This window comes from Sander vitreus, chromosome 8 (assembly GCF_031162955.1).
Source record: "Sander vitreus isolate 19-12246 chromosome 8, sanVit1, whole genome shotgun sequence".
NCBI lineage: Eukaryota > Metazoa > Chordata > Actinopteri > Perciformes > Percidae > Sander > Sander vitreus.
In genome coordinates this window covers 2,851,272-2,873,771 of record NC_135862.1, presented here as the reverse complement: position 1 = coordinate 2,873,771, position 22,500 = coordinate 2,851,272, and the positions used below count along the sequence as shown (strand labels likewise).

Here is a 22,500-nt window from a genome sequence, read left to right as displayed (position 1 = left end):
CTTAACAAACCAACCGTTAGTACATCCTTTTCTTTAATATTTCAACAGTACAAATTAAATGTGACTTAAGAAACATGACGTGAGAAAAACATTGCTTCACATTTCTGAATATCATACTCATTGAGAACATTCTGGGCCACTGAGAAATCACCTGAGAGAACAAGTTAGAAAATCTTTCCGTTTGATGTGACGACTTTGACTTGGAGCATTTACGAGATTTAACCAAAATATGCAGATACTTTGTGTACTACAGTGCCTCGTATGAACATATATATCTCCTCTTCTTCTGTCTCATCCCACCCGTAGTGTACACTAAAGACTAGCAAATATATTACAGCAAGGACCACTTTACACATATGTTCATACTTGTGTTTTTCTAAATAAAACATCAAAATATATTTAACATTTTACAACATATCGAGAGAAGTTAGAGTCATACAAAGTGTGCAAATGTCACCGTACGGTCACAAGACAACTCCAAATGAAGGCACCATACTTTCAGCTTCCACTCGTACCACAGGACGACTTCACCGTGCTGCTTTATGTCACGAATGTTGGAAACGCCCCCGTACAACGGAGTGTCACGGAGGCAGCCCACGATTCAGTTTTAAAACGGAATAAAAAAATGGTGGCGTTAGTGTTTGCATGATCGTTACAGTCAGAAGGTTTTGTCATACAGTTGTATCGTTCCGTTCATTAATTCGTATCGTAATGTTTTGAACTAATATGGTTCAGGAGGAAACCCCGACAGTGGGCTAATAGAGAGGCGTAGTCCCTCCCCTTCCGATGGACCATCACGGAACCCTTTTTGGGAACACGTAGTTTACGGCAAGAGACACAAATATATATAAAAAAATGTTTTAAAGATTATTTTTTGGGCACTTTTACTACAACTCAGACCTGAAAGGGGAGAGAAAACGGGGGGGGGGAGGAGGTCGGAATCAAACCCTGGGCCGCTGCGTCGAGGAATAAACCTCTTCATGTGGGCGCGCGCTCTACCAACTGAGCTCCCCGGGCGCCCAGAGACAAATACAGCTTTTGATTTTTGGGCTTTTGGGTTTTTTAAAGCTTATTTTTTGGGGCTTTTGATTTTATTAGATAGTGCGGATGGAGAGGAATGGGGGAGAAAGAGAGGGGATGACACGCAGCAAAGGGTCACAGGTCGGATTCAAACCCGAGCCGCTGCCAAGGACTCAGGCTACATGGGTCGCAAGCTCTACCGGGCGCCCCATAACCACAAGGTTGGCCGTTCAATCCCAGGCTCCTCCCGCCACATGTCAAAGTGTCCCTGAGCAAGACACAAGCTGTTTGAAACCGTTCCCTATGACTGAAACTGTTCACTGTGTAGTGTTGCAGAAGTCACCGCGAAAACTGAAAAGGAAAAATGGAGAGGACTTTCGTTTCTAAACAGTGGAAATGTAACATACAACATATAAAAAGCATCAATAACTTCTAATAAAAAGCAACAAAAACCGAAAAAGCAACAAAAACTTCTAAAAAAAAAAGCAACATACATACAACATATATAATATACAACCTTATTATCATTCTCCGGAGCACTCCCGTTTGTTTCAGGGACGTATTAAAGGTGTTTTTGTTTGGGTTTGTTTACATGATGCCTCCGTCACACAAATAACTGGCGCATCTACTGACGCAATATGTTCAGCGAACGTCCAAAATCTCGTTTGGACGTTCCCTATATAGTTCACTATTCAGTAAACACTATATAGGGCTGTGGTTCTCAAACAGGGGTACGTTAGAGCTTAGTTAGGGCCCAAAAAAATCAAGCCCGACCCTACCCGAGCACGTTGTGTCCGAGCCCGGCCCGGCCCGACACATTAACTGTAATTATGAGCCCCAGCCCGATTTAAACCTGACAATATTTTAATACGTGGGCCGCTATAACTAACGTTCTCAACTACAATTCAGAGATGTTTAACTACAGAAATCTGTTTAGATGATCTTAATGAATAATGCAACAAGGACGAAGCACGTAAACTGCTGTTAGTTTATTCAGACTGGGACGCAAATGGATCCGAATGAAGAAACCTCGACACTAGCTGCTCCCTCAGCTGAATAGTGAGGGGAACAGATCAAGGCAGCAACATAATCAAAGCCCTGGAACCATATAGGAGACTTTCGGGTCTCCATCACCTAATTGGCCGACAACAGTGCTGCAGAGGGGGGGGGGGAGACACGATGTAGCCCAGTTTACCTCCTACTCAAGTCAGAGCAGGACATCCACCCAGAGCTACGGGAGAAGCTGGAGAGGCATAGCAGGCAGAGAATCTAAACTCTAGGGTACGTGTCCCCCTAGGGGTACTCTGGAGGACTGCAGGGGGTACGTGTCCCCCTAGGGGTACTCTGGAGGACTGCAGGGGGTACGTGTCCCCCTAGGGGTACTCTGGAGGACTGCAGGGGAGTACGTGTCCACCTAGGGGTACTCTGGAGGACTGCAGGGGAGTACGTGTCCCCCTAGGGGTACTCTGGAGGACTGCAGGGGGTACGTGTCCCCCTAGGGGTACTTTAGAGGACTGCAGGGGGTATGTGTCCCCCTAGGGGTACTCTGGAGGACTGCACAGGGTACGTGTCCCCCTAGGGGTACTCTGGAGGACTGCAGAGTGCGTGTCCCCCTAGGGGTTACTCTGGAGGACTGCAGAGGGGTACGTGTCCCCCTAGGGGGTACTCTGGAGGACTGCAGAGTGCGTGTCCCCCTAGGGGGTACTCTGGAGGACTGCAGGGGGTACGTGTCCCCCTAGGGGTACTCTGGAGGACTGCAGGGGAGTACGTGTCCCCCTAGGGGGTACTTTGGAGGACTGCAGGGGGTACGTGTCCCCCTAGGGGTACTCTGGAGGACTGCAGGGGAGTGCGTGTCCCCCTAGGGGTACTCTGGAGGACTGCAGGGGGTACGTGTCCCCCTAGGGGTACTTTGGAGGACTGCAGGGGGTACGTGTCCCCCCTAGGGGTACTCTGGAGGACTGCACAGGGTACGTGTCCCCCCCTAGGGGTACTCTGGAGGACTGCACGGGGTACGTGTCCCCCCCTAGGGGTACTCTGGAGGACTGCAGGGGGTACGTGTCCCCCCTAGGGGTACTCTGGAGGACTGCAGGGGGATACGTGTCCCCCTAGGGGTACTTTAGAGGACTGCAGGGGGTATGTGTCCCCCTAGGGGTACTCTGGAGGACTGCACAGGGTACGTGTCCCCCCCTAGGGGTACTCTGGAGGACTGCAGGGGGTTCGTGTCCCCCTAGGGGTACTTTGGAGGACTGCAGGGGGTACGTGTCCCCCCTAGGGGGTACTTTGGAGGACTGCAGGGGGTGCGTGTCCCCCTAGGGGTACTCTGGAGGACTGCAGGGGAGTGCGTGTCCCCCTAGGGTACTCTGGAGGACTGCAGGGTACGTGTCCCCCTAGGGGTACTTTAGAGGACTGCAGGGTACGTGTCCCCCCCTAGGGGTACTCTGGAGGACTGCACGGGGTACGTGTCCCCCCCTAGGGGTACTCTGGAGGACTGCAGGGGGTACGTGTCCCCCCTAGGGGTACTCTGGAGGACGGCACGGGGTACGTGAGATATTTAACAACATGTTTAATAGTTACAAGGCTGTTGTCCAGAACATTGTGAGACACAAATGTGACATTTGCGTCTCCTTCTTTGGACCTATTCTCGCCTTCCTTCCCTCTACCATCCTAAGTTTCTCGCTTTTTTCAAAGTTATGTCACCGTTTTTGAAGTTTTTGATACTATTTTCGACCTATTCTTGCCTTACTTCCTTCCTTCTACCATATTTTTCAAGGTTTTGTCTTTTTTTTATAGTTTTTGTCTCATTTTCTCATCATCACTTAAAATGTTTTTCAGTTAAAAGACTGTTTAGTAAATCTATCGCTGACAGCGCTATACTGTTCCTCTTTATATAGACTTTTTTTCTACCAAAAATGATTAGCGCTGGTCAGGGGGTACTTGGCTTAAAGAAATAATTCTAAAAAGGGGGAACATTACTGAAAAAGGTTTGAGAACCAGTGATATAGGGAATAGTGAATGAGGGAACGGTTTCCAACACAGCTACTGACTCCAAGTTGCTCCTCGGATGCTAGAAGCTGCTCCGACTACTAGGATGGTTTCAACTGCAGACATAAAATTTCCCCGTGTACTATTAAAAGAATAAAGTCGGGGCGACGTCTAGCTCACCCAGTAGAGCGTGCGCCCCACGTAGTCTGAGTCCTTTGCAGCAGCCCAGGTCAGAGTCCGACCTGTGGCCCTTTGCTGCGTGTCATCCCCTCTCTCTCTCCCACCTTTCCTGTCGTAAACATGTGGAAGTATAAGACTGTGAAAACTAGATAAGCTGTGGAGCCAGATCACACTCAAGCTCTGTGTATTAGGGGTGGATACAGCATAGTATCGTGATATTTTCCGTGGCAATACTGTATCGATACACAGACGCCAAGTATCGATATGTTGTTATATACTGTATGTGTTGGTCAGTTTGTCTGCTTGACAATACCATTTTGCAGCAGTTGTAAATTGAAGTGAGATGAACAAAATGAGAAATTTATCTTTTTAGATCAAACAGATGTTGACAAAGTTTCCTTTTGGGGACATCATTTGAAATTGGAAAACATTTGAAGTTGGAAAATGGGTAATGAATTGCGCAATAATATCGTATCGTCACATAAGTATCATGACATTGTATCGAGACGTTAAGTATCGCGATGATATCGCATCGTGACATAAGTATCGTGATGAGATCGCATCGTGACATAAGTATTGTGATGATATCGTATCGCAACGCCAATATCACAAGGATATCGCATCGTGACATAAGTATTGTGATGATATCGCATCGTGACATAAGTATTGTGATGATATCGCATCGTGACATAAGTATCGCGATGATATAGCATCGTGACATAAGTATTGCGATGATATAGCATCGTGACATAAGTATTGTGATGATATCGCATCGTGACATAAGTATCGTGATGATATCGTACCGTGACATAAGTATTGCGATGATATAGCATCGTGACATAAGTATTGTGATGATATCGTATTGTGACATAAGTATCGTGATATTGTATCGCGACAAGTATTGTATCGCAACGCCAAGTATCGTGATATCGTATCGTGACATAAGCATCGTGATATCGTACCGTGACAAGTATCGTGATATTGTATCGCGACACAAGTATTGTGATGATATATCGTGACATAAGTATCAAGATGATATCGTGTCGTGACATTAAGCATCGTTATATTGTATCGTGACATAAGTATCAAGATGATATCGTGTCGTGACATTAAGCATCGTTATATTGTATCGTGACATAAGTAGCGTTATATCGTATCGTACAGGAATCTGGTGATTCCCAGCCCTACCGTGTATCATGCTTAATGTAAACAACACTACTACTCGCCGTTAACTAGCGCTTTAAACTTCCAAAATGAGGTCCCTTGGGAAACACCGGAAGGGGAGACATTTTCCCTCTCGGTGCGTGTCTGGTTCATGTTTTGCGTTAAAAAATACCTTTAGCTATGATGATAGGCTTCAAAGTTAATATCATGACACGTTTTCTATGAAGGGGGGAATTTTTCATTGACTGAACAGGACACTAAACTGAACCGTTAGCAAACTACAACCAAACTTTTGGCTGCTAAACTGAAACTCTACCTAACCAAAACCTAACCTGTAGCTTCTCAAGTGAACCACGACACGACATGTAGAACAGCTAGCCTGAACTATTTGATTTCTTCCTGTAACTGGTTTGGATTTTGTTGGCACCCCTATCTAAACAAACTGAAATTGGGACACATTTTCAGGCTTCTCAGGGCCGCACGTTCCAAAGAACTGCAATAAGTATTACCTCTATGCAGTTATCTTTGCATAATAAGGACATATTTGCATTTTGCGGGGAGTCTGATGCATAAAATCAAGCTCTCCTTAAATCCTCTCTTGAATTACAGCACGAGCTTACGGTGCTAACCTGACTAGCAGTTGAACAACAAACCTTTTTAAATCTGTTCTCTCGCCTCCATCAAATCTGCATCCCTTCTACTCGGCAACAAGTTCTCATTTAAAAAAAGGGTTAACCTTCTAATTCTGAGGGGAAAATGTTATCTAACGCTACATTTACATTGCTACGTTTTGGTTTAAAAAGGAATATCTTTTGTTACGTTTCCCCCTCTCCTTCCCCCTGCTCTGGCGTTTCCCCCTCTCATTCCCCCTGCTCTGGCGTTTCCCCCTCTCATTCCCCCTGCTCTGGCGTTTCCCCTCTCATTACGCTGCTCTGGTGTTTCCCCCTCTCATTCCCCCTGCTCTGGTGTTCCCCCTCCCATCTCCCCTGCTCTGGCGTTTCCATTCTGCTCTGGTGTTCCCCTCTCATTCCCTGCTCTGGCGTTTCCCCTCCCATTCCCCCCTGCTCTGGCGTTTCCCCCTCTCATTACCGCTGCTCTGGTGTTTCCCCCTCTCATTCCCCCTGCTCTGGTGTTCCCCCCTCTCATTCCCCCTGCTCTGGCGTTTCCCCCTCTCATTCCCCCTGCTCTGGTGTTCCCCCTCTCATTCCCCCTGCTCTGGCGTTTCCCCCTCTCATTCCCCCTGCTCTGGCGTTTCCCCCTCTCATTCCCCCTGCTCTGGCGTCTCCCCCTCTCATTCCCCCTGCTCTGGCGTCTCCCCCTCTCATTCCCCCTGCTCTGGCGTTTCCCCCTCTCATTACCGCTGCTCTGGCGTTTCTGAGCCCCTAAACCGGAGACATTTGGAAACACTCCTGACCCATTTTGGTTTGGAATCTGGGGAGACCTTTGGCAACACCGACACTGAAGCCAACGTTTCTCCTCCTGATTGGGTCTCATCGGTCACAACGTCTCGTTCTCTGAGACTAAGCTACTAACGTTTCCATGGCAATTACCAGCAACAGGCGGAGTCTCAACGCTGCCTCATGCCCAGTATACGAGAACGTTGAGATATTTTGGTTAGTTTAAACGGAGGTTAGTTCTTCTACTGGATATAAAAACACTTGGTGCACAGAGATCGCTTTTGGCTCAAAACTCTGCAACGTAGCGATGTGTATGCAGCCTCAACTCACTACGATCCTCTTCATATCCACAATCATGCATCTCTTTGTCTCATTGCCGTTATTTTGGTACGATCAGGGAAGTTTCTCTCACCTGGACAAACAAAAAATAAAGCAGATGAGGAAATGCAGCAGAGTTCAGATAATCTGGTGTGAAAACAATTTAATTTTTTGGATTTATTATCATTTAATAGATAATAAATAAATAAATTCATTAAAAAAACGAATCCAGTCTCGGCTCTAGTAAGCAGCACTGGTCAAATTGTTATTCTTTGATTGGACACGTCACTAATTTAAACTGATTTTATAAACATCTTCTTGGTGGAGTTACGATATGGATTAAGCGTGAACAAACAGTAGTTAACAAATGTTGAAAAAACAATCCTGTTGAGACCGAAACTCGTTTTGTTTTGGTGGCGGCCCAACACAACAATGTAAACGTTTTAATTAACGTTAATCTGGTTATTCTAATGAGCATATAAACATTTCCCTCATGTGTGAAACGTCATCAGCCATACTTCCAAACAGGGTTCAACAGTAAGGGTTACCCGATGGCCCGGGGCACGTAAAACGCCACGTCTGGAAAGTAAACGTAACAACCCACTTGGCTGTTCAGTAACGTGGTTAAAAAAAAAGGTTTAATTTTTTCCGACCACCATCAAATCATAAATAACGTTATCGTTCTCTTGCCCACGTTGGAGAATGCTTGTTGGATGATGTGATTTAAAGCTATAGTGCGTAGTTTCTGTCGCCCCCCCACGAAGTCTAAGTAATGACAACAACACTGTCGGCGCGTCCACATGATACAAGCCTTCCGTGATCACGCACCCCATTTTCTTAAGTCTCGGTTGTTATTTGATAACGACTAATAAGAAAAACATTGTAAAGGGGCAAATGTACTTGGGGCAAGTCAAAAAAACAAGTAACTTCCCAGACCAGGCAAAAACCTTAACGTTGAACCCTGCAAAAACAACAATAATTCAAACATTAAAATAAAAAAAAGGAAAACGTTTTGCATTTTGGACAACCCTGTTAGTGCAAAATCCTCTCTTGCAGCGTAAATCCTGGATGGCAGTTTAGTGGCACCGATAATACCGATAATCCACAGAGACGCACATCAGCCTGCTTCACTGTGATTCACTAAAAAGAAAGCCACAGTCCGAGCACCGACGGAGACATTTAAGCAAACAAACTGTGGCTGAAAACGGGGATACAGTCTTCCTCACAGAGGACAAGTTGGGCCGTTCATCTTCCATCAGGGATGAAATTGGGTGAGATTTAAAACGCGTGTCCGTGTGCAAAGTTCCCTCTTGTCATAGAAGTGGGTTAACCAGTAATGTAATCCAGTCAGTGACGAGCAATCCAACGGCGACAGATCACACGTACATACGTCCTACAGTCTCCAGAGTATCAGCAGCAGAGTTGCAGCTTTGTTTTAACAGGGAACCAACTCCTCTTTTTTTGGGGTTTTTTTTTTAACCACTGACTACGGCTAGTACATCCAAACAATCATTTTACCAGCAAAATAGATTTTAGCAAGAAAAACAAAGCTCAAAACGAATGGTGGCCAGTCAGATCAGAGTGTCACAAAATCTGTCTGAAACTGAACCCGCAGTTCACACCTGGCGTCAGAAATATGTAAAATATCTGTAAAATGCATCTCCGGTGACTTGCTTGTTTCGATTTCTCTTAAAACTTTTGATTTTATCTGTGAGGAAAGTGAAACAGAGAGGAGGATTTAGGCTGTTTGATAACTCACTTAAGGTATAAATTAGGACTGTGCAACTAATCGAGTCAATTATTTTGAACATTTTGTGAGAGAGGGGGAGAGAGAGAGAAAGAGAGAGGGAGAGAGAGAGAGGGGGGAGACAGGGAGAGAGAGGGGGGGAGACAGGGAGAGAGGGGGAGACGAGAGAGAGAGGGGAGACAGGGAGAGAGAGAGAGGGGGGGGGAGACAGGGAGAGAGAGGGGAGACAGGGAGACAGGGAGAGAGAGGGGAGACAGGGAGAGAGAGGGGAGACAGGGAGAGAGAGGGAGAGAGAGGGGAGACAGGGAGACAGGGAGAGAGAGGGGAGACAGGGAGAGAGAGGGGAGACAGGGAGAGAGGGAGAGAGAGTAAGACAGGGGGAGAGAAAGGGGAGAGGGTGAGAGAGAGGGGGAGAGAGAAAGAAAAGGGAGACAGAGAGAGAGAGAGAGAGAGCCAGAGAGAGACAGAGACAAAGAGAGAGAGCCAGAGAGAGACACAGAGAGAGAGAGAGAGAGACAGAGAGAGACACAGAGAGAGAGAGAGAGAGAGACAGACAGAGAGAGAGAGAGAGTTACGTTACAGGTAGTTCTGTCTCCCGTTGTATTGGGTTGCCCCCTTATGGAAATAATGTGCAAAAATAGATATTCAAACATATAAAACCTCTGGTTTTTAAGACAGAATTTTCGAACGCCATTTTCAGCCCATTTTGACAGCCCTAGACCCTTTCAGCCCTTTTTTTGGACATATTTTCCAACCGAGATGCATTTTAGTGCCAGGTGTGAACGGCGTAACCTAATGAGTAATCCCCCCCCGTGCTGGAATGACATCATTAATCTCCTGAGATCTCCCGTTAAGAAACTCCCTCTGATATAAAACACCACCACAACGGCATGGCACAGAACTGAAGCAGGACTATATATCAACTACTATACAGCCAACACTATTACACCGTTATACCAAGACGCCGTTTATGTTACAGTGAAGTCTGTTGCTTTTCCTGTTCTGAGAGGCGGCGGGAAGGGGGGTGGGGGGGAGCAACACAGCCAGGTCACATTGACAGGTTTGAAAAAGGAAATACATCTAAAGTCGTAACACTTTTACAACCACTGAACTCAAGTGGGGACGATAATATCCAGCTGACCAGTCTACAGGGGGAAAGTGGAGCTGCCCTTGGTTGTCTTTAGAAAATATCTAATACCATGGGAGGGGGGAGGGAGGACTAGAGAGGCAAAGTCCCTCCCCTTTCCGGTGCACCACCATGGGACCTTATTTCGGGAAAAAATATGTACGGTGGTGAACGTAAAGAGACAAATGATTATATGATCCGGTTTGAAATGAGAGTGAATTTACACACATGATGTTCGACAATTTTCAAGATAATTCTGCAAGTGAATAAAGTCTCAGTTTGTCGTTAAACTGTTGAAGACTACAGCGGAATACAGCCCAAAGTGTCTAAGTGACGTCTCTCTGAAGCTACGATGCCCGATGTCACGTAACTTGACGAGCAACAGGTCTCGCTCGTTCTCTCTCTTCCCCAGCTGAGAACAGTTCTGTGTTTGGTGTTTTAAGCCCCCAACGTCGACTTCCAGGCAGCGCTGCCTGGAAGGCACTAGGATTAGGCAGGGGTTAGGGTTGAGGTTAGGTGCCTTGAAGTCCACGTTGGGGGCTTAAAACACCCATCGAGCTAACACTTCGCTGGATAAAACCCATTAGGTGAGATAACGTTACATGTTTTGTAGAACAGAGCTAAGCTAGGGAGCTAGCGAGCAAGGTTGACGTACAGTATATTGTGTATATTATGCAGTTTTACATAACACCAAGTGGTACTAGGACAAACTGAGACTTCTTTCACTTGCAAAATGATCTTTCAAACTGACAAACATGTGTGTAATTCATGGCTTAATTAAAAAGGGATCAAATAATAATCTGTCTCTCCCCGTTAACTATTGTACATATATTTTTGGATTAAGGTCCCATGGGGGTCCACTGGAAGGGGAGGGACTTCGCCCCTCTATAAAGAGAATCTTAAGCAGCAGCCGAGCATGTTGGGAAACCGAGTCAGGTCCACGCCACTCTGCGTGAGATGGCCTGTTTGAAGCACTCGGGGTCGACGTTGCCTCCGGGCCGCAGCGCTCTCTCCAGGCTCACCAGCGCGTTTTGGTGGCAGTCCCTGATGTTGACCGGGTACTTGGCCCTCAGGATCTCGTAGGCGGCGATCAGCCTCATGTTCTGCTTCACCATCAGGTACTGGATGATGCACGTCGGCGCCAGAGAGAAGCCGTCTCGACAGTGGACCAGGACGCGCTTCCTCTTCTCGGTCGAGGCGTCGATGCACTCGTTGATGTCTTCGAAGCAGCGCTGCTTCAGGGCCGGGCCGTCGCCCAGCGCGTCCGGCACGTCGCCGATGTCCACCTTGAGGCGGGACCAGCTGTGGCGTGTGCCCCGCGAGCAGGTGCACGGTATGAGGTTGAGGCTGGGGCCCGGTTCCCCCGGCACGCTGCTCATGTCGATGATGCTGTCAATGTTGTTGCGGCACAGAGTGCGTCCGTTGTACGCCGCGTTCAGGTTGCCGACGTAGATGTAGTCCGTCACTTTGGAGATGACGGGCTCAGAGTACTGGAAGTGTTCGGGGCCGCTGGGTTTGGGCTCGGGCGTGTCGGGGCCCCTGGCGCCGGCCGGCCCCGTGGCGGCTCTTCTGCTGTAGTTACGCAGCTTCTTGGAGCCCGAGCGGGACGGAGGGTTGGATTCGGACTCCGAGCTGCTGTTCCAGGGCGGAGAGAAGAGAGAGAAGCGACTGGAGGATCTGCTCTTGTTGAGGATCTCCACCGGGCTGGACAGGCTGGAGCTGGACGTGGTGGAAGCCGAAGCGCAGAACAGAGACGCTCGCTCCAGAGAGCCTGTGCTGCTGGCAGCTCCCGCACTGTGGGCCTGCTCCATCTGAAACACAAACACACACATCTGATATGTTGTCCACTGAGTCTCTCATCCTCCATGAATAGAGGTGTTGAAATGAATCAAATAATCGATGCATCGAGACGTGGACGACGCTGCGTCGATAATCGGCCGGGCCATAATTGATTATTTCTGTTTACAGTTTAATGTCGGTCTAACAACCTTTCTGTTGACACATTCTGGTATGTTTTGCACATTCAGGACGTGCCGTGTGCTCAGCGCTGTAGTTTAATGTATCCAATGTATTTAGTATCAGAGCACTGCAGAATGTTTTGTTTCTGAAGCTTGAAAAGCTGTGAATTAAATATCCTATATGGCTTTAATAGTAAAAATGTATTTGACGCATCGAGACGCATCGAGATATCGAATCGCTGACATGGTAATCGTAATCAAATCGGGAGATCGGTGAAGATTCACACCTCTATCCACGACTCTGCCATAACTCATCACCCCGGTATGAGTTAGTGGCACTTTAAGCACTGAATGTACAATGATTTTAAACCTTTAAACCTTTAAAGTAACCTTTCTACAGTTACTTGTTTTGTTCAGTTATGCTCCTGCTGGTCTGGATCAATAGAAGTACATTTTCTGGATAAAGCCTGACATCTGATGTCGGGCCCCTTCCGCTCTCCGTGGGTTGCCGTTTCCAATTCCCTTCAATTCAGGAAACAACAACCTTAAAGCTAGCAAGCTACACGTGGAAAAGGTCATGCTTTGAAGAATATTTGGACGGTGCAACAAGGCAGGTCTGCTCGGTTCTTTCGGGGAATGATTGTAAAGATTTACAGAGAAAATGTTTATGGCATTTCCTCTCTAACTGGGACGTTTTGGGACTGATTGGTGAGGTTGCTGTGGACGAAGTACACACAGAGATACACTGGTAAGAGCCAATGAGGTTTAACCATGTATCAGCTCATTTAAATAGCTCACGTTACTGTATTGTGTCAACAGTTAACTTCATTTAATATTGGATGTGGAGTTTTCTTTAGCGGGGTGCAAATGTTCTTAAACAAGCTCCTTCCCGAGACAGCAGAGCCACCGTCACTGCGTTCGGAGCTTAGCGCAAAGACCATTGTGACTGAGTGAAAGAAATGCAAACAACCCAGAGTTTGTTTTCTCCTATCCCAGAATGCATCTGTGGTGTAGCCAGACAGTGCAGCGGAGAAAGAGCTTGCAATGTGAGACTATACTCCTGCTGATGAGGACAGAGCCGATGTGCGTCTGGACGTACCTGAGCTTTGAGGTTGTTCTTCCACTCCTGCGTCTCCAGAGCTTTGAAGCGTCCACTGCTGTCGGAGGAGATCGACATGCAGAGGGGCCGGTGAGCTCTGGGGGGCAGTTGGGGGGTGAGGGCCACGGGGACGGGCCTCGCATCGGCGTGCTCACTCCTACTCATCATCAAATTTGGACAGGAGCCTGCGTCACACAGTAGGACATGTCTCAGATCAACAGCCAGGTAACAAAACAGTTAGTTTTTGAAGTGACCCTTGCTTCTTTGGACAAAAAGTTCTGCCAATATTTGGGACAGGGATGTAAATGCACGGCCAAATGTTTTCAGAAGCACGTTTCGGTGAACTATTTTAGGACAATATGAGATCGTATTCTGAACGAGCCGCCATGACAGTCTGGCTTTGAATTTCCGGAGAAAAAAGACCCACGTGACGCGTTCGTCCAATCAGCTGCCGGTTTTAATTTTCTTGGAAACAATACAGAGCAGCGCCGCCTGCTGTTATGGAGACGTATTACGTTTCGCGCACGCGCAGAGCGTACGCTCAAGTCATCGTCGCCTCAGTGTGTTTTGATTGATTGATAAGTTGGACTGATAAGTCCGACTGACTTTTCTGCCGACGGTCGGCCGTCTGGTTGGTGTGTAACAGCTCTAAAGTTATCAGACTCTGCAGCGGACAAGCGCTTCAAAGAAAAAGAGACGTTGTCCGTCGCTGTCTGGAGGATAACTAGCCAGTTGATATCACGTGTGCGTTTGGTTAATCGCGGTCAAATGACTGAGATTGCTTTGACATTTACGCTACACTACACATGCATTACCTGCAGGCCTAGGCCATTTCATTACGTAATGCCTAACGGAGATCTTCTCACAAAATCACCCTCTAGCCCGTCTACAAGCCAATCAATTCTAAGTATCAGGACACGCAGCTCACGTATGTGATGACGACAGGACGTAGTTTCGTCACGTAGAGATCTTTAGTGCGCTTGCATAACTGCAGTGTGAAACCAAAACTTACCGGATCAAATGCAAAAACATCAACCTTAGTCCAGACGTTCAGGTGTGTAAGCCCCCCTTAGAAACAATAGCTTTGATGTTACACATGCCGGCCATTTTAGATTGAAATCAAGTCTTTGCAAGTCTGGGAAAGCTGCTAACTTAAAATGTCCACAATTTAAGATGAAAAACACGCTGGTGGTAGCTGGAAAAGACATCCTTTCTCAGTGTGTACAGTGTGAAACAGAGTCAGTTAGCTTAGCATCCTTAGAAAAGCTCCTTTGAACCTATGTGACTAGTTCTGTAGTCAAGCCCCTCAAAATACAACACGGTAAGTTAGCCAGCCAATCCCCAGCCTTATTAGATCTTGGTACTTCTGCGTGCTTATTGGCTCACTGACGCTGATGAGATTTACTTATTAGGTTTTTAAATTTGGTATCAATACTCGTTTCGATAGTATGGAGGAAATACGCTCGGTGCCAAAAAGTATCGAAGGTCGATACACAGCCCTAGTGGCTTGAATTATTAGGTTTTTAGACATTTGAGGCACGTGCAAGGGCTAATCCAAAAACTTGACATGTCCCTTATAATAACTCTTTCAAATGCTTTGTTATTTATAGGCCTCAATTAATATGAGGCTGCATTTAACAGCTTTTTTTGGTCTAGAGCCTTTGTACTAGCTATACCACCATATTTAATAACATTTTCTGTGAGGTTCAGTTTAGTGTCCTAAATTATTTTCCAAAAACTGAGTGTCCCAAATGATGAGGGTCTTACAGGTTAGGGTAGCATAGGTGGTTTAGCAGGTTCATAATTAATTAAGGACATTGTATGGGGAATTTGGGACACTAAACCGCACGTATACCGAGGAAAATGCTACTAGGAGGTTTTCCAATGGAGGGCTTTACCTACCAGCACATTCTGAGAGGGCGATGGACTGAATCTGCAGTGTGTTCTGGATTTTCAACAGGTTGTGAAGAGTTCTCACTATACCTGTAGATAAAGAGGTCACCTTGCAGTTAAGCTTGAATGAGAAGTATTCATCACTTACAGTTTGGAAGAAGACATGACATAGAAACAGAAGTCTTACCGATCCTTCCATTCTGCTTGCAGAGCACCTTTTTATCCAGCAGTTTGTGTGCACTCAGGTCTTTGTTCCACCCTTCTTCCTCGGCTTCCATGTTCCTCCGCCTCCTGCTGACAGAAGAGGCACGAAAACCCGGTTGAGGCGGCCCGTCATCTTTGGCAAGCCGAGCAACACTTCAGCTCCATCGGACGGACATCGCTTCGGCACTGAGACACGGCTACCCCAAGCAACCAGCTAAGCTAACGTTAGCATTAGCTTACTCACTGTGTGTGAGTCATGTTGTTGGAGGCGCTAACCGTCGGTTATGTCCGCCCCGAGGACGGAAGTATGGCCGCAACAAACCAAAGCATCCACACTGGAGGATATGGCTAACATGACGACTTAAGTGGTTATAACATTATCTGTAAAAATCCTAAACGTTAGCGAGCTAGCTAACTAACCGCCGGTGGTTAGCATAACTGACGTTCCTCGCTGTCCTCTGCGGGTACTGTGGCTCATTGCGCGTGAACACCAACTACCAACCGCATCTTGTGTTCCGTGAAGCCGCTACAGGCTACACAACACCGGCTAACGTCGGTGACAATTTCATACGGAGCTCCGGTGACTAGCCGGCTGGCTACCGAACAGCTTCACCAGCCCAGCAGCAGCATCACCACCGTGAGCGCGAGCACGACCCCCTGCCGCGCGGACTCGAATGCGGCTATCTGACGCGGAAGGATTTTTTTTCCCCTGGAACAAGCCTTCCAGGTTGCGTTTAGCCTCATTTCAGTCTCTCCCACTCAAACAATAGGTAATAAGTTATTAAAAACTAGGTTAAAAAAATGGTTGAAGGTTAGGGAAATGAGTGGATTAGGGATTGTAAAGGAGAGCAGTATTTATACGCATCTTGGAAGGAAAACTACCTGGAAGGCAAAACTCGGCGCAAAACTCTCAGCAGTATTGGATCGCTCGATAAAAACAAGGGCATCTCTCATATGGGCGGTATTAGTCAGTTTCTCTATGAATTCAACATCAACTGAGCCGGTTGTGTTCGCTAACGGCTGATAGAGGACACTAAAACTAACGCCTCTCCGACAATGAATGGTTCAAGCGGATTCAAGGATATTTTAATGTAACACTGATTTAGACATCTGAAATATTATATAATATAATTCAAAATAGCATTGAATTGTTCAATAAATATATATATATATGTATATATATATATATATGCTCTTTTAAAAAACAAAGTATCTTTTTTTATTATTTTCCTTTTCCCCTTCAAAATCCATTTAGCTTCAAAACAGCTAAACAGCGTCAATATGTTGTTACAAAAGCTGCTTTTGAAGAACCATTTGACTAAAGATTAAGTCACATTCATGTTAAGAAAGCTAAAATATTTACTAGACAGACAGACAGACAGATAGATAGATAGATAGACAGACAGACAGACAGACAGACAGACAGATAGATAGACAGACAGACAGACAGACAGATAGATAGATAGACAGACAGACAGACAGACAGATAGATAGATAGATAGATAGATAGATCTTTATTGTCAGTGTGCATAAAAAATAGAAATTGAATAAATAGAACAAAGTTAAGTAAACAGACAAAGGCAACTAGAAAAAATGCAGTATGAATAAAAGCAAAAGATATACAAGGTATATTAAATAGTAAAACACAAGTGTTTAAAAAAAGTGACCTTTAAAAACAGTGGTTAAGTTACAGCATCATAAAGCAGATTTCCTTATATTATTGTTGAAGTCTCTCACCGTGTGTCTGTGTGTGTGTGCTGCAGTAGTCCGGCTGTTTCTCGGTGTGTCAGCGGACTGACTGAAAAACAATTATCTGGGAGCTGATCTAGAGGCTGTTTTCTCTTCTGGTGTCTAATTGGATGGACGGGGCCTCTCTCCAGGTATCCTGGTAACACAGCGAGCTGCTGATGTCACATCTCTCCATAATGAAGTGGGAGTGTATCTCGCTGCCTTTGTCAATAACCCGCCAGGGAAATTCACAGGAGATAAGGCCAACAATGAAGGCCCCCGTCTGCCACGATGAGGACACACAGTTATTATCACACATTACTACCTCGAAGTATCTCACCTTTACTAGTATTTACTTCAGTGTTTTATAGTTTTTAGTCTCACTTACATTCAGATTTCCCTGAGATAGACAAAAACAGCAACATTAAAGGACCATGGTAATGGGTTCTTTACCAACTCCTACTTTAGGCCAATGAGGTGGGACCAAGGGGGTCAGCTTCTCCTCGGAAAGCGTAGCTCCTATGGCGCCATTTTGATGCTACCAAGCCATCACCTCCCGTTAGCATCCCGTTAGCATCCCATTGACTGCCATTCATTGTGACGTCACTTTGACAGAGAATAACGTTACATCTGAAGCGTTTAAAGACTCTATTTGTCCGTTGTTTATTTCTAAAGAAACACGACAACGTATAAAAGGCTCCATTACCTTGTAGCTCACGTTATGGCTCCGTAGCAGACGTTTTTATAACAATAGGCTAACGATTGGGTCATAACCACGAGACTTCCTGTCTCATAGTAGAGGAGTTACCGTATAGTACAGGAGAAGCTCTCAGGCAGTTTGGACTTCCATTAGCTGTTTAAGTGTAATGACTAATGTTAACTATCATTTTAGTGATCAATAATGAGCCTGTGTCTATGTTATCTCCTTACATATACCTACGCTCTCCGTCTCTGCTAGATTGGGAATGATTGAGATTTCTCTTGGCACAGCTACCAGAAGACTTCCAACTTTCAGACAGGTTGCTCACGTCACATCTACGTCGTCTCTTTCAGTTGGAGGCTGCTCAGTAACGCTCAGCCATCACCGGGAAAGAGCTTCTAACGTCCTTCACTGGTCTCCGTCCAGAGACACGGGATCTGTTGGTCCAGTTTATATACCGTCTATGATACGGACACGTACCTTTACTGTAAACTTCCTCACCTTACTTCCTGCTTTGCTCCTTTCATAACTACTACGGCCACTAGAGCAGTCACTAACGACTTAACTATGAGTCGTAATTGCTGCTGGAACAAATGACCTAGGGGCTGTGTGTGTGTGTGTGTGTGTGTGTGTGTGTGTGTGTGTGTGTGTGTGTGTGTGTGTGTGTGTGTGTGTGTGTGTGTGTGTGTCTGTGTGTGTCTGTGTGTGTGTATATATGTCTGTGTGTGTCTGTGTGTGTCTGTGTGTGTCTGTGTGTGTATATATGTCTGTGTGTGTCTGTGTGTGTGTGTGTGTGTGTGTGTGTGTGTATATATATGTCTGTGTGTGTGTGTGTGTGTGTGTGTGTGTGTGTGTGTGTGTGTGTGTGTGTGTGTGTACATATGTCTGTCTGTGTGTGTGTGTGTGTGTGTGTGTGTGTGTGTATATATGTCTGTGTGTGTCTGTGTGTGTGTGTGTGTGTGTGTGTGTGTGTGTGTGTGTGTGTGTGAGACCGTGTACAGAAACTATCAGAGACTTCAATGGTAGAAGCTCGCTCTAGCCGTTCGCGGTTTCGCGGGTACGGTAAACGTTTCTATGGTAACAGCGAGTTCAACCAATCAGAGACGTTGCTGTTAAATTTAGGATTGTGGGTAGTGTAGTTTTTCTCCATTAAATCGCGGATTAAACATGTTTTTCTTAAAACAAGGTTGATTTCATACGGACTTCTAGCTTCTACAGGAGCAGAAACCTTCGTTACACAACCACGTAGATATTATGGGATGGTTTAGACATTATGGGATGGTTCAGACATTATGGGATGGTTTAGATATTATGGGATGGTTTAGACCATGTAGCTCGGGGTCAGTCTACCTTGGATGGTTTAGACATTATGACTGATAATCTAAATCCTTATGGAGAAATCAATGGGATTTTTACTTCTGGAGTCGGCTGTTGAGGTCTATTATAAAAGGTAAACATACAAATATATATAACTGACATAATGTTTTTTTTATTATAGATTATTTCAGACATACATGTTGTGTATCTGCTAATATATCTAGATATATGAGAGAGTTAATCCCAATATTTATATAGTTTCTTGCTTGATTTTTATAAATGTTGTTGCTAATTTCTACTTTGAAAGAGGGAAAAATGTTCTGCCTTTATCCACAGGGTGTGTCTCCTGCATGTTAACATGGTTATTTCCTCCTGCAGGTGAAATGAGATCAATGTCAACATGAGGTGCAGGCGGAGGGAAACAGGTTTGTTTGAGCTCAGGGAGTGTTTAATGAGTTTGATCTCTGGAGGCCTGAAGCAGCCGGAAGACGCGCTGCTGAGTTCAGCTTGATTGGTCCCTGTTCTGAAATTAAAACCTTCTTCCATCTGGGGAAAGACGAGCGATCACAGAGGTCCAAACAACCCAAAAACTCTCAACCCCAGGCTGCTGTCGTCGGTGCTAAAGAAGCAGCCGCTGCCTATCTACAGTGGGGCAAAAAAGTATTTAGTCAGCCACCAATTGTGCAAGTTCTCCCACTTAAAAAGATGGGAGAGGCCTGTAATTCTCTGTTTTCTTTTTCTCTAATTTATTTGCAAATTATGGTGGAAAATAAGTATTTGGTCAATAACAAAAGTTAATCTCAATACTTTGTCATATACCCTTTGTTGGCAATGACAGAGGTCAAACGTTTCCTGTAAGTCTTCACAAGGCCCCATTCATTCTTTCCTTTACACGGATCAGTTGTCCTGGTCCCTTTGCAGAAAAAACAGCCCCAAAGCATGATGTTTCCACCCCCATGCTTCACAGTAGGTATGGTGTTCTTTGGATGCAACTCAGCATTCTTTCCCCTCCAAACACGACGAGTTGAGTTTTTTACCAAAAAAGTTCTATTGTGGTTTCATCTGACCATATGACATTCTCCCAATCCTCTTCTGGATCATCCAAATGCTCTCTAGCAAACTCCAGACGGGCCTGGACATGTACTGGCTTAAGCAGGGGGACACGTCTGGCACTGCAGGATTTGAGTCCCTGGCGGCGTAGTGTGTTCCTGATGGTAGCCTTTGTTACTTTGGTCCCAGCTCTCTGCAGGTCATTCACTAGGTCCCCCCGTGTGGTTCTGGGATTTTTGCTTACCGTTCTTGTGATCATTTTGACCCCACGGGGTGAGATCTTGCGTGGAGCCCCGGATCGAGGGAGATTATTAGTGGTCTTGTATGTCTTCCATTTTCTTATAATTGCTCCCACAGTTGATTTCTTCACACCAAGCTGCTTACATATTGCAGATTCAGTCTTCCCAGCCTGCTGCAGGTCTACAATGTTGTTTCTGGTGTCCTTTGACAGCTCTTTGGTCTTGGCCATAGTGGAGTTTGGAGTGTGACTGTTTGAGGTTGTGGACAGGTGTCTTTTATACTGATAACAAGTTCAAACAGGTGCCATTAATACAGGTAACGAGTGGAGGACAGAGGAGCCTCTTAAAGAAGTTACAGGTCTGTGAGAGCCAGAAATCTTGCTTGTTTGTAGGTGACCAAATACTTATTTCCCTGAGGAATTTGCAAATAAATTCATTAAAAATCCTACAATGTGATTTTCTGGATTTCTTTTTCTCATTTTGTCTCTCATAGTTGAAGTGTACCTATGATGAAAATTAGGCCCTATGTTCCCACATTTCCTTTTTCATAAATTTGGATTTGAGCGGTCAGCTCTATGTTCTCACAGCCCAATGGTCCCAATAGTCCTATGTTCCCACAGCCCAATGGTCCCAATAGTCCTATGTTCCCATAGCCCAATGGTCCCACAGTCCTATGGTCCCACAGCCCAATGGTCCCACTAGCCCAATGGTCCCACAGTCCTATGGTCCCAATAGTCCTATGTTCTCACAGCCCAATGGTCCCAATAGTCCTATGTTCCCATAGCCCAATGGTCCCACAGTCCTATGGTCCCACAGTCCTATGGTCCCACAGCCCTATGTTCTCACAGCCCAATGGTCCCAATAGTCCCACAGCCCTATGTTCTCACAGCCCAATGGTCCCACAGTCCTATGGTCCCACAGTCCTATGTTCCCATAGCCCAATGGTCCCACAGCCCTATGTTCCCACAGTCCTATGTTCTCACAGCCCAATGGTCCCACAGTCCCTATGTTCCCACAGCCCAATGGTCCCACAGTCCTATGGTCCCACAGTCCTATGTTCCCATAGCCCAATGGTCCCACAGTCCTATGTTCCCACAGCCCAATGGTCCCACAGTCCTATGGTCCCACAGTCCTATGTTCCCACAGTCCTATGGTCCCACAGCCCAATGGTCCCACAGCCCAATGGTCCCACAGCACTATGTCCCCACATTTCTAAGATTTCTTTCCAAAAGTAGGCCCTATGTTCCCACATTTCCTTTTTCATAAATTTGTATCAGATTTTATCCCCCTAACCCTAAAAAATGTTGTGGGAGGATAGGGCTTAAATTGCCATGGCCATTGGGCTGTGGGAACATAGGGCTGTGGGACCATAGGGCTGTGGGAACATAGGGCTGTGGGGCCATTGGGCTGTGGGAACATAGGGCTGTGGGAACATAGGGCTGTGGGGCCATTGGGCTGTGGGAACATAGGGCTGACCCCTCAAATCTGACCTACACTATCGTCACTGCAAATAAATAACTTTCCAGAAAGCTTTCAACAACCTGATTGTGTAAAAGTGAAATGAGGCGAGTCGGTGCAGATCTCAAACACACAGATGTGATTACATGTTTAATACTACTAATATTACAGCAAACTTTACGTAGAATATCATCATAAGTTTGAGGGATGAAAGTTTCAGTTCCGTATGATACATTTCATACAGAAAGAACAAAGTGCTCTGGCTTGAAATTAAAATATGATTCATAACTTACATTTAATACCAAAATATAACTGTTAATCTTAAAGGGTAGATTCGGTATTTTTTAACCATGGTCCCTATTTTTCAATGCAGTGATGTGTCAGTATCTAATCTTTGAAATTGGTCCAGTATTGAGCGAGAACGTAACAGGCATCGTAATGGGCATAAGCGCACCCTCAGTTAGCGTCCACTAAAAGTTCTGTTGTTGCTGGAAAAGATCCCTACAGAGATAGACCTTTTTGTTAAAGAGTAAGATCCTTTTAGTTTAACATGAAACAGCCCCGAAATCACCATCACCAAACCCACAAGACTCCATGTAAATAATCACTACTTTTAGCGTGTATAGAGCCAGCATATTTCCACCAGACTCCATGTAAATAATCAGGACTTTTAGCGTGTATAGAGCCAGCATATTTCCACCAGACTCCATGTAAATAATCAGGACTTTTAGCGTGTATAGAGCCAGCATATTTCCACCAGACTCCATGTAAATAATCAAGACTTTTAGCGTGTATAGAGCCAGCATATTTCCACCAGACTCCATGTAAATAATCAGGACTTTTAGCGTGTATAGAGCCAGCATATTTCCACCAGACTCCATGTAAATAATCAGGACTTTTAGCGTGTATAGAGCCAGCAT

The 22,500-nt window shown here is 45.6% G+C and overlaps 1 protein-coding gene across 1 annotated transcript; it reads right to left on the bottom strand.

The window, feature by feature from the left end:
* Positions 1-9,324: 9,324 nt before the first annotated feature.
* On the bottom strand, positions 9,325-15,816 carry LOC144521790 (uncharacterized). Its single transcript, XM_078256398.1, has 4 exons — positions 15,072-15,816; positions 14,894-14,974; positions 12,992-13,176; positions 9,325-11,745 (listed from the first exon to the last, which is right to left on the bottom strand). Exons 1-4 carry the CDS (start codon positions 15,160-15,162, stop codon positions 10,867-10,869), a joined length of 1,236 nt encoding a protein of 411 aa, XP_078112524.1. The 5' UTR covers positions 15,163-15,816; the 3' UTR covers positions 9,325-10,866.
* Positions 15,817-22,500: the final 6,684 nt, after the last annotated feature.

Coding starts and splice junctions, on each gene's coding strand:
- LOC144521790 (XM_078256398.1), bottom strand. CDS start 15,162: ATGGAAGCCGAGGAAGAAGGGTGGAACAAAGACCTGAGTGCACACAAA. Junction 14,975..15,071: donor CAAGCAGAATGGAAGGATCG/GTAAGACTTCTG, acceptor CTTTATCTACAG/GTATAGTGAGAACTCTTCAC. Junction 13,177..14,893: donor CGCCCTCTCAGAATGTGCTG/GTAGGTAAAGCC, acceptor TGTGTGACGCAG/GCTCCTGTCCAAATTTGATG.